The sequence below is a fragment of the Balaenoptera borealis genome, assembly GCF_965194805.1.
Source record: "Balaenoptera borealis genome assembly, chromosome: 5".
In the NCBI taxonomy this organism is placed as follows: domain Eukaryota; kingdom Metazoa; phylum Chordata; class Mammalia; order Artiodactyla; family Balaenopteridae; genus Balaenoptera; species Balaenoptera borealis.
The window spans coordinates 124,289,487-124,302,223 of NC_138862.1; the positions used below are offsets into that span (position 1 = coordinate 124,289,487).

The 12,737-nt window shown below is 36.1% G+C and overlaps 1 protein-coding gene across 4 annotated transcripts in view; it reads right to left on the reverse strand.

Annotated features, from left to right (window-relative positions):
* Positions 1-332: 332 nt before the first annotated feature.
* RASA2 (RAS p21 protein activator 2) overlaps positions 333-12,737 on the reverse strand; it is a 115,965-nt gene continuing 103,560 nt past the window's right edge. For 3 of the 4 annotated variants that reach the window (XM_082393596.1, XM_082393595.1, XM_082393597.1), the window contains exons 20-24: positions 7,131-7,213; positions 6,263-6,471; positions 5,497-5,600; positions 4,945-5,134; positions 333-3,461 (exon numbers count right to left, since the gene is read on the reverse strand). In XM_082393596.1, the coding sequence (XP_082249722.1) occupies positions 3,431-3,461; positions 4,945-5,134; positions 5,497-5,600; positions 6,263-6,471; positions 7,131-7,213 (617 nt within the window). In that variant the 3' untranslated portion in view covers positions 333-3,430. Of the gene's footprint in view, positions 3,462-4,944; positions 5,135-5,496; positions 5,601-6,262; positions 6,472-7,130; positions 7,214-12,737 lie in introns of those variants that run through there. The other variant, XM_082393598.1, reaches the window with a different exon arrangement.

Genomic DNA, 12,737 nt, shown 5'->3' on the forward strand with positions numbered 1-12,737 from the left:
CAGCTCTAAACTATTTACTCAGAAAAGAGGGGAATATATTCCCACACACCAGATGTGCACGGCTCTCAGGAATGATGGGATCCTTCACAGCACCTGCACACCGTAGGTCTTCAAAACAAGTCTGCTGAATGAATAAATAAGGACCTCAGTCCATCAAAAATCAGCCTAGATAAATTCAGAAGATTACTGCACGCTTTCCAGATGGTTTGTTCTGTGTTACTGAGGACTCCTCACTTCTGCTATTCCCTTCCTAATAAATAGGTGAGGTACAATAATTTTAAATGAGAAGAAATTCTTACATCATCAGTGAAAAAGTAAGGTCACACAAAGAGTGGACAGGCTTCTTGTAGTTTATTATTTGAGTTATTTCCAAGCAACAGCTACAAAAGTTCTTAATTTTTATAATACTCTTGATAAGAAAATAAAATTTAAATAAAAATACATTCTCAACAATACAACATGGTTACACAAATTCACTACATTAAGTTTTGATAACTTACATTTTCAAACTGGACACTGTAAAAACCAATATTTACTAGCAACATTAATTTCCAAGTTAATAAAAATGGAAGCAGATAATATCAATCAATCAAGACTGGCAATTTAACTCTAGAATGAGTCCTGTATTTTTCACATACTGTAAGGACACCTAAAAGGCTTTGTAGCATTTTGTCTTTACAGGATGTACCATTAGAACAAATTAAAGGTGCTTTTACTTAAAAAAACAAAAAAAACAAAAAAATCTGTCTTCTAAAACCTGGCATGAATGAGCCTTTCTGATAAATGAATGAAATTAGGCTTCAGAAACAAAAACAAAAGCCACATCATTCGTCATCTTTTTTTGTACAATAAGGAAAGCCTTGTTTTGACACTTAACCACTACCCGTGATAAACATATTTATTTTCTTTGGCAAAGAAAATAGTTCAATTTGATAAATTATATTCCTGGGAGTAAAAAAATGTTGCTATTGCCCATTATCATATTAAATGAATATTAAAAAAACAAAGCTAAATAAAGAACAAAACAAACAATAACAACAACAAAACAAGCAACATACCAGCATAATTTCAAACGATAGAAATGGCTAAACTAAGAACCAGAATTGGCATTTATGGCAAGAGTTTCTCCATATCATCCTTTTCTTTCCTTCGTGGGGTTTTCAGGGTTTTAGGGTAAAGTGAGCTGCCATGTATTTTTTTCAAGTTTAGAAAAGGCAGAGAAAGCAGATCAGGTAGTAAAAATCAAAGTACTCATAAGTAACAGCAGAGGAATGAGGAGGCCCTTGGAAGCAAGTAAGTACCTTGGTTATTTTGGGGTCCCACTGACGTGGTCTCTTATTTCAGAAGACTTTCAAAGAAAATTTCATGTCATATTACCTGTTTTTAGGCTGTGCCAAGGTGGTTATTAATTCCAGTCAAACTGGCTGTTTAAAAAGTGTCATGTGAAGAAAATAACTAGTAACTGAACTCTTCAAATTCTGAGTTACGTATTCACACAGCCTTGGTCCCTTTGAGAACGCTGTGATCTTTAAAAACCGTCATAACTGAGGGCTTAACATTAGAAATATTAGAAGAATATAACTAAAGAAGCCACTAGAGAGTAATGAGTGGTACCTGGCAATGTTCACATGGCCTTTCCAGGCAGACATTCAGAGACTCTTAAAATGAAATTTCAATCTGAATGAAATTCAAAAGTGAGAAATTTATTAAATGGTAAAATTCTTTCACACTGATGAATCAGTGTAGTTTATGGAATCTACAAGCTCATAAAATTTAAAAGACTTTTCAAACTTGTCTTTAAAATGGGCCAGGAATGACCTACCATAATGCAGACTAGGACTGATTCTTAAATAAAACCAACTGATTTTTACAAGTCCTTTAGAGACCTGTACATTAGAGACATTGCTCCGTTATAATCATTTATGGAACAACTTTGATTGTGTGCCAATGGTCTTTAAAAATAATTACCTAGTAACATTATAATTTAAAAACAATTACCAATAACATAATTGGCAAAGTGTATCTTGAAATATAGCTTATGCTCAGGGAAACAAAATAAGCACTACTAGCTAGATTTACATTAATAAGTAGTCACAGTTTTAAACAGAAACATGTAAAATACTCCAAGGTTCAAAGTACCACATTTAGAAAATGTTTTGAATTTAAAAAGACAGAAGAAGAGTACCATGGTTTTTAATACTGATGAAGCAAAGTGCATCCCTCTTAACTTCAAGGTGGCAACTTGCTTCGATTGCTTATTTACAGTTATGATTTTAAGGATAAAAGTAAATTAGGGAAAAATAGGATTCGAACAGTTGCTTGCCCAAATTCCATTTGGCTAGCAGGCAATAAGAAAACAGCAGTGAAATATAAACATTTTCAGGAAAGCACTATTTCTAGACTTAAACACTGATCATTCAACTGATCATAAAGATTAGATACCACGGAGTATCTAAAGTATAATCTGGGGTGGCCCAGATGAGTAAAGTGCGCCGAGTGACTGTCCTCGAGTTAGATCTCACCTCACGCTGGCAGGAGGGCGTCCTATGGTGGTGGTCCTTATAATAATGGAGTAATGAGTGAAGTCGAGTGAGTTTACCACCACCTTTTCCCATTGTTTACTTTCTCTTCTTTTTCAAAAGTGAAGTCCTTAGAAGTCACATTAACCTGAACTCTCAAATCAAGAAAATGAGTACCTGATGTTTAAACAATGAAAAAAATTTAGTGGTCTCATTTTATTTCATCTGCCGTCACTCATCCCAAATGTAAACAAGATGCAGACAACAGTACATGTTCCCTGGTTTCTCCTATCTGAGTTCTGTTTGCATCATCTCTAAACAGACAAAAGATCTACCAGCTTTCAAGGATACTCTGGCAGGTTTCTAACATTTCTGTCGTTGTTCCTAATGTAATCTGTAACGACCAATGGACCAAAGGAGATTTTTTTTTTTTTTTTTTGAAGAGGGAGGGTCTAGATGAACTAAATGGAAAGCTCTGAATAGTCATGGATTGAAATATTCCAGTAAAACACAATGTTGGCAGTATAGAGCAGGCACTAATGGTAGTGAAAAGTCCACAGAACACAGAGTGTTACAAGAAGAAATGGTTTCTTGCTATGGAGGAGTTTCTCCTTTTGTTACAAAGCTTCTTTAGGAAGATTCTTTCTATTAAAAAGAAGTTGCAGAAACATGGCTTTCGACATGTAAGATATGAAGGGAATCTTGGGTTTTAAATTCTCTAGGAACACATCAATACCAGGATTCCCAAACAGTTAATTTCAATTATTAAATATTAAATACAAGGTGAATGCAGGTGACTGACAGTGAAGCCAATGTTCATTCTTAAATACTATGAACAAAATATATGATGAATTGAAAAACTCCAACAAAAATAATATTTTCCAGTTCTTCTGAGTCAATTGGTCAAACTCTTAAAATGTTTTCCCAATAATTGGATTTTCCCTAGAGAAAAATAGAGAAAATAAGATGAACAAATAAAATATTTAGTACAAGAAAGATTGGTATTTTTTAACAGAGGAAAATACAGCTGGGAAAGGGGGTGTGGGTACAGGGGGAGTGTGTGTGGGTACAGGGGGAGAATACTATTTAAGAAGGATGGTCAAGCATTGACTAGGCCCTCATATGGAAACCTGCCGGGGCTCCAAGAAAACTGGATTACTACTGTTGGAAGAGAACAAAGTATACTAATGTATAAAAGACAGTATTAGGATGCTTACACTAATCTTCCTAATGTACTGAGCCTTCTATCTAGGGAGAACACAAATATTTATACCTGTCAAACTGATTTTTATTGTTTATAAAACATACATAATTATTAATCCACATAGGTTAAAAAAAAAGTTAAAACGGCGGGGCCAAGATTCAAAGCCCCCTCATTAATCAGCTGTATGACCTTGTGCAAGACGCTTAACTTCCCTGAGCCTCGGTTTCTCTAGCTGTGAAATGGGAATATAACCCTGTTGGGCTGATGTGAGGGTCAATGAGAGGGTGTGCACTGTGGCAAACACTTAGTTGCTGCTCCAAGAACCATCTGTCCCTGTCTACCTCTGTGCAAATCGAAACCTGACTCTAGCGCTAGTACTGGGCAGGGGAAGCTAGGGGTAACTCTAGACAAGGTTTCCTTCCTCTTGAGGAGGAAATAGCTTTTTCTGCCTCTGGCTGCTATTATTAAAAATGTGGGGCTCTGAACTATTGCAGCCCAGCTGTGACCATGAGGGGACAAGTTTGAGGAAGGCAGAAATCATCTTGTTGAAGATGGCTGAGCGGCTGGATCGTCCTTGATGACATTGTTGAGCTGAGCTAACCAACTGTAGAAATCAGGACTTAATTTGTGAGGTAAAAAATTTTCTATTATTTAAGCCACTTCAATTGGGATTTTCTGTTACTTGCTGCTAAACACTATCTAACTGATGCAATGTAAAGTACTAGGCACAGTGCCCAGTGGTAAGGAGTAAGCTCCTTAATAAACATTAACTCTTGCTGCTGTTTCCACCAGTGTCCATCTGCATCTGAGATGGATCCAAAGCATCACCTATAAACTACTTCCAGCACTACGTAGCTGATTCTTTTTTTCTAGTACTTAGTATGTATACAGGTACTGTAAGAGATAAAGAAGGAAGAGGATCAGCAAAACAAAACAAAAACAGAAAACTACTAAGTATTCAATTCAAAGATTACATTGGAATATAACATTAAAAAGTGATGACAAAGTACTGCATCAATATAATGAAATGATACCAGAACTGAAAAAGACAAAGATCCCTGTATGAGTGGCCAGGGAGATTCTTATACAAGAGAAAGGTTCTGAGCCGGTTCTGAAAGACCAAGGTAAGCAGGAGGCCTGCACTTCCGGTGTGAGTACAGGGTAGCAGAGGCAATCTCAAACTATGTTGGCAGATGTTTTAAGTATCTTAAAAATACTTACTTGCTCCCATATTTTGCACTACTTGATCTTTTCTTCCTATACTTTTCATGAGGTTCATCTAGCTTCTCTACGACGCTTTTTATTTGTTGAATTGTCTTAAAGGTTGTTACAGAATCCTCGATTACAAAGTTAGAATAGTCATCAGGCTCTTTCTGTGGTCCTTGATAGACTGCTATAGTTCCACAAGCCTCTACAAGAAGCAGTAAAATCTCTGATCAGACAACTAAATTCATTAAATGTAATTTGTATTAATAGTATAAATAAGAACTTTTCAAGGGGCTCAAGCTGGGAAGATCTCCCCTGGAAATGCATAGATAACCAAAATACATACATTTTATTAATTATGATAATCACATTTATTCAAAAACAGTATTTTTACTTGATGAATATCTATGAAAAAGGCTCCCTTTGGGAGTTTGTCAACTTTCATATAAGTAACATTTTGGTAAATCTATGAGGTATCTTTGACTTTAAGAAAATGCCAAAGCAACACTTCAGGCATTGGTAATGAAAGATCATGGTTACATAAAAGTATTTTAATTGTATAGTTACCTTCCATTTTCTGCAGCTTAAGTAAACTGAGGGTAAAAAGGGAATAAATTCTTTCTGTTTCTCTGTCTTCATCAATATCTATTTGGATGTCTGCAGGGACACCTCTATGGTAAAAATGAAATCAAAGACATTGGAAAAATATCACTTTGTTAACATGCTAAAGACTTTTGATGGTTTGAGACTGAAAATAGAACCACAGAATTTTGCAGAAGGAACCTTAGGAATCTAGACTAATTTGATAATTAAATAAAATGGGGCCAAGAGAGGTTTGGTCATTATGCGACTCTAATCAAAAGGAAGGGAATTGTAAAGTGAAATCACTTTCATTACCTATGCTTCATCCCATTACTTTTTAAGTCTATAGGGCTAAGCCCTTCTTCCTCGGTATCTTGCTCAAGCTTGCCCATCTATTTAAACATTGCCCTTTTTTTTTTTTTGACCTGTGCAACCATGATTTATTTGAGAAGATTTTCACTGCCCCCAAAAGAAACCTGTATTCATTAGTACTCCTCATTCCTCCCTCCCTCTAGTCCCTCACAACCACTCATCTACTTTCTGTCTCTATAAATTTACCTATTCTGGATACTTTATGTAAATGTTATCATACAGTATATGGCCTTTGTGTCTGGCTTCTTTCACTCAGCATCTTTTCCAGGTTCATCCGTGCATGTATCAGGACTTCAATCCATTTTATGGCTGAATAATATTCCATTGTATGAATATAACACATTTAAAACATTGCTTCTTTAATCAAAAAGAAACTTACGCAGTACATGGCTTGCAGCCGAGAGCGTTTTCACTGGTCTCCAGACAGCAGAGCCAGTTTCCGTTTAGATATGCAGAGGGATGGTAAGAACTGAGCCTGTTCTGATTGCATCGGCTCACCCTGCAGAGTACATCTATCCATTCATTAGCTTCCACACAATTATTTGCCTGGACATAGAGTGGTTTCTCTGTGTGTATCACTTGGAACATCTTCATAGGCAATTAAGACAAAAAGTTAGTGACAGAGTCTAAAAACCAAACACAGTACAAAACACAAAAAGGTACATAAGAGAAACCTAGTTTGCTTGGCTAGGTAACTGTTGCTTAGGTATCTTATAAACTATTATGTTTCAAGCAAGTTAGTCAGTCCCTGGGACTGTCGAGTCACATGGTATTAAATGGTACAACAGAGTATAATTTTTAGAAGTCACACAAATCCAAAGGAAGGAACTAGCATATAATCAGGAATAAAGGGACAGAATTTCAGATGGAGGAAAAAAGTATGAGTAAAGACAAAGCAGTGGGAAAACAGAGACAAGGAAATCATCTTGGTTGACTTGAGCGTATTGGTATGTACTGAAGGGTAGCAGAAGATAAGGTTGCACAGACTGGTTGGGACTATATTCTTAAAGACTTGAATGTCAAGCTGAGAAGTTTGAGAATACGCAAATATTGAGAAAAGTACCTTTAACTTAACAGGGGAGGCAGACTATATAAAGCATCAACAATAATGGACAATTTTAAGACAGATTTCTAGCCACCGATTATAAGATATTAATGATTAATAACAAATACTAAAATAAACCTCTTTTTAAATTTCCAGCTAAGTAATATATGTAGTTTAAAAAGCTTTAAATTATGTAACTTACATTTTTCTTGTTGAAAGAGCTCTCTTCCAGTTTTTCCACAGCAAGAATGTTTTTCACTGGAATCGTGTAAATTGCATCTTTGCCTAAATTATAAAAGAAGTAGGATAAAATTAAAATAGTTTCCATCAGAATTACAGAGGTGAGAGGTTAACTCTATAAGGTTTAAGATCATTCTCTTGATGGTAGGTGTACAAGAAACTTACAGATTTCCAAATGGTGCATATATAAGTATCCTTTGTTTTATGGAACAAATGAATTTTGATTGTTTTCTATAATGTGACTCCCTCTTTACTTTTTTAAAAATAAAATTAAAACATTTTCAAGGAAAAATGGAATAAATCTGATCTCCATGTAGAAAATAAAAATGTTATTATATTTGTAACACTAATTATGTGGGGACTGAAAATATACTTAGCAATAAAGGTCTACTCAAACCTTGCGGAGACATGGAATTTTCTTTCATGTAGTTATTAAATAAACAATGAATCTGACTGTATCTAAGTGGATTTTTCTGCTTTTCCAATCAAATATTTAATTAAGGAATTAACCCTCAGAACAATGATTTGAAATTGAAAAATTGTTCATTACTATCACATAATGGCTGGTCAGCTGACTAGAGCTACCAAATTTACTCTAAGAGATACAGGAAATAAAAGTAAAATTTTATTTGGTAGAGTGAATCATTAACCTAATTTAAGAATTTGGGGACTTCCCTGGTGGTCCTGTGGTTAAGAATCCACCTTCCAATGCAGGGGATGTGGGTTCGATCCCTGGTCGGGGAACTAAGATCCCACATGCCACGGGGCAACTAAGCCCAAGCGCCACAACTACTGAGCCTGCATGCCACAACTGGAGATCCTGTGTGCCGCAACTAAGACCCAACACAGCCAAAAATAATAAATAAATAAATATTAAAAAAAAAAAGAATTTGGAAATTTGAGTTTTCTAAAAGAGCTTCACAATAAGGTGGCATAAGGATACAAAACATTTCAACTTACAATTTACTTGAGAATAAACTACATTCATATAGTCATAGAAACTATAAGAAACTATAAGCAAATATATTTATGACTTTTTCTGGTCATTTTGTAATGTTGTTCTTAGAAAATCAAAGCCTTGCTTCCCCTTCCACCGAACTTTGCTTTAATGACATGTGGGTTGAAGTGCTGGAGGCTAATACCTTTATATTTTATATTATCCATGGATTAATGTATAGCTTTTTGGTCAAAGACACTAATTTGATTAATAAAGGTTTTCTTTCTTGAACAGAGAGGTTAACAGAGTATTTGCTAAGCCTGGTTCCTGATGTAAAATCTAAAATTTGTGTAATTCAAGAAGATGTGATATACAATTTTTTTAAAAGATAAAGTCACTTAATTCAACTATCATACACTGAATGTTTACTATATACCAGACACTGTCCTGTAACCACTTGGGATACAGGAGTAAACAGAATGCATAAGGCCCCTAATGAAGTTAAGCATTTAGGTCTGGAAAGACTGACGAAAGACAAATATTAGGTAGAGATGAATGCTATAATGACAACAACCCAAGGCGATATGATAGAAAGTAGTTGGGAAGTTACTTTAAATGGGGCAGGTAGGGAAAACTTTTCTGTGGAAACGACATTTAAATTCAACAAATACAAATTATATATACATGGGAAAATAAGAAAAGACTATCAGCAGTCTCCTGGGAGCTAGCTACAAGATCAAATTTATGAGGAGGTGGGAAGGGAGTAAACTGGAAGAAGCCACAGCCCAAACCACACGTAGGAAAAGACATCTGTAAAAGGAGGACTGGTTTAGAAAAGCTTCAAGCCAGAGTCCATGGACAGAGACAGTTGGCGGGGCGAGGGGGAACACACTCAGACACGTATCAGGACGACTGATTGGTATGCTGCATCTGGAACAGCTGGGTCAATTAGGTCCTCACCGCCGCCCTCGCCCCGCCACCTTGTGCTAAGCAGCAGTCAACAGAGGCATAGCCTCAGGCTAAAGCAGTAAGGATGCGTACTGGGCTGTAAAGCAGGGCTGCCACAGGTTGTTGAAAGCATCCATGCCAGAAGACAAGCACTAGCACCCTTGCCCCTCAGCAGCTCCTCCTGTCCCTCCCTCGAAATCACTGGCTGTAAGCTACTGAACACTCAAGCAGGTAAATGGTCTGTAACACAAAGATGAGCAAATCGCCAAAAAAATCACCAAACAGATGAGGAAAATCAGCACTCTGGAGGAGACACATATACAACAAAGAGAATAACATCTGAGGAAATCAGGGGTATAATAAATGAGGGGGCAAAAGAGACATGTCTTTCGGTACCAATCTACATGGGGCACCACAGAGATTCCAGAGAATTTAAAAAATTTGCAGGAAGTTTCTATCTTTAGATTTGTTGAATACACAAAAGCATGCCCATATCCTAGAACTGCTGTATTTGTTCATTTCTGGACAATACAGCATATGTAGAGAAAGTGCACTGCTCCAGGCACATATGATGTTATTAGAGTTAATTTCAGTTGATAATGTTAACTGGAATGAATTGCAAGGTGAATTAGTAAAATGGAAGATTTTACTGAGGACTCTCTAAATATATAGTACAAAAGGACAAAGAAACAAAGTAAAAATGTTAAGAGCCATGATGGATGAATTTAGAAGTTTTGATATCTGTCTAATAAGCATTCCAGAAACAGAACAGAAAGTGTTCAGAGTAAAATTACCAATGAAAATGTCCCAGAGATAAAGGTATAAATCTTCAGATTGAAAGGATCCATCAAGTGCTAAGCAGGATGGAAGAAAGGTAATACTTAGACACTGGGCAGTAAAATATTAGAGCCTGAAGATTAAAGAAAAGTCCTAAGAGTTTCTAGGGAGAAGAATCAAGACTAAGAATCAGAATGACATCAAAATTCTCAGCAACAAAGGAAACTAGCAAACCATGGAGAAGTATCTTAAAAGTTCTGTGGTAAATGATTTTAAATCCGATCTAAATTATCCAAGTGTAAGGGTAAACTAGACTTTTTTTTTTTATATGCAAGGACTCAGAAAATTTATCAGCCCTAATGCCTATCTGAAATAATTCCTTGAGGACATACTCCTGCAAAATAAGTAAGAATTCAGGAAAAAGACAAGTACGTTATATAAAACATAGTGCTGGGCAAAGAAATCAGAAAAATTGATAAGCATGGTTAGAAAAATCATTAAAACATAAAAAGGTAAAAGAAGAGAACCTCTAATGATTAGTGATGTTGAGCATCCTTTCATGTGTTTGTTGGCAATCTGTATATCTTCTCTGGAGAAATGTCTATTTGGGTCTTCTGCTCATTTTTGGATTGGGTTGTTTGTTTTTTGATGCTGAGCTGCATGAGCTGCTTGTATATTCTGGAGATTAATCCTTTGTCAGTTGCTTCATTTGCAAATATTTTCTCTCATTCTGAGGGTTGTCACCTCACACCGGTCAGAATGGCCATCATTAAAAAATCTACAAACAATAAATGCTGGAGAGGGTGTGGAGAAAAGGGAACCCTCTTGCACTGTTGGTGGAAATGTAAATTGATACAGGCACTATGGAGAACAGTATGGAGGTTCCTTAAAAAACTAAAAATAGAACTACCATACGACCCAGCAATCCCACTACTGGGAATATACCCTGAGAAAACCATAATTCAAAAAAAGTCATGTACCATAATGTTCACTGCAGCTCTATTTACAATAGCCAGGACATGGAAGCAACCTAAGTGTCCACTGACAGATGAATGGATAAAGAAGAAAAAGAAACGAAATTGAGTTATTTGTAATGAGGTGGTTGGACCTAGAGTGCAGTGAGTCAGAAAGAGAAAAACAAATACTGTATGCTAACACATCTATATGGAATCTAAAAAAAAAAAAAAAAAAAAAGGTTCTGAAGAACCTAGGGGCAGGATAGGAATAAAGACACAGACATAGAGAATGGACTTGAGGACACGGGGAGGGGGAAGGGTAAGCTGGGACGAGGTGAGAGAATGGCATGGACATATATACACTACCAAATGTAAAATAGTGGGAAGCAGCCGCATAGCACAGGGAGATCAGCTCGGTGCTCTGTGTTCACCTAGAAGGGTGGGATAGGGAGGATGGAAGGGAGACGCAAGAGGGAGGAGATATGGGGATATATGTATACATATACCTGATTCACTTTATTATACAGCAGAAACTAACACACCCTTGTAAAGCAATTATACTCCAATAAACATGTTAAAAAAAAAAAAAAGAAACAAGAGAACCTAGTACTAAAATTTCAGATGACTTCATTAGGTAGACGCTAGGGAAAAATAAATTGAAAGTATGCTCATGTTCTTTCTCAGCTTGAACGGAGACTGTGATTAACTGCAGACAACAAGGTAAACATGTATGTTTAAACCTGTCTGTTAACAATTTAAAAGCAGAAACAGGATGCCCAAATTCTCTCACTAGGTAGGACAGAATGAACATGCGTGGGACTGATTATTCCAATAAAAAGGCAGGAGAAAAACCCTCAATAAACAGAAAAGCCTAATAAACAAAAAACATAAAACAAAGTAGCAATTACAGTAATCACAATAAATGTGAGTGTATTAAATTTCCTTATTAAATAACTAAAGTCCAGTTTAGATTCAAATCATCATCACCTCCTCAAAAAGTTAAACATAAAGTTAGTTACCATATGACTCACTGATTCCACTCCTAAGTACATAGCCAAGAGAACTGAAGACATATGTCCACACAAAAACATATATGTGAATGTTCACAGCAGCATTATTCATAATAGTAAAAAACTGGATACAATCTAAATGTACATCAACTGATGAACTGATAAACAAAATTTGGAATATATCCAAACACAAAATATTATTCAGCCATAAAAGGAATAAAGTACTGATTCACACCATATCATAGATGATCTTTGAAAACATTATGCGAAGTCAAAGAACCCAGTCTTACAAGGTTACATACACACTGTTTAAGTCCATTTACATGAAATGTCCAGAATAGGCAAATCCATTGAGACAGAAAGCAGATTTGTGTTTGCCAGGGGCTGGGAGAAGGAAGGAGCGAGCAGTGACTGTTAATGGGTATAGGTTTTTTTGGGGGGGGGATGAAAATGTTCTGCAACTAGTGGTGATTGCACAACTTTGTGAATACACTAAAAATGGATTGTACACTTTAAATGGGTGAATTTTATGGTTATGTGAATTATATCTCCATTAAAAAACCATTACCACCCCAAGAAAAACAGAATTCCAGCTATATATCGGTCCCAAGGAACACAGGTGAAATAAAATAACTGTGAATCTATCTTTTGATAGTAGTGTAAGGAAGCTGAGTAATTCCATTCCTTAGAAAGTAAGTATAAAACTGGGCAAATTATTAAAAACAACCACTTCAGAGCACTGGAAAACAACCAAAGGCAAGTAAAAATCTGAGATGTGTTTACTCAACAAACAACTGCTACCGCATAGGATAAGAACTGTGCATTTACAGTCTTCCTCCCTGAGAGTGTTTCCATAATTCCCCAGAGCAGTGAAAACTCACAGCTTTACTGGCTGGAGGTTACAAATTCAGTTTAAGGGTGAGATTTTGGAAACAAGAGAG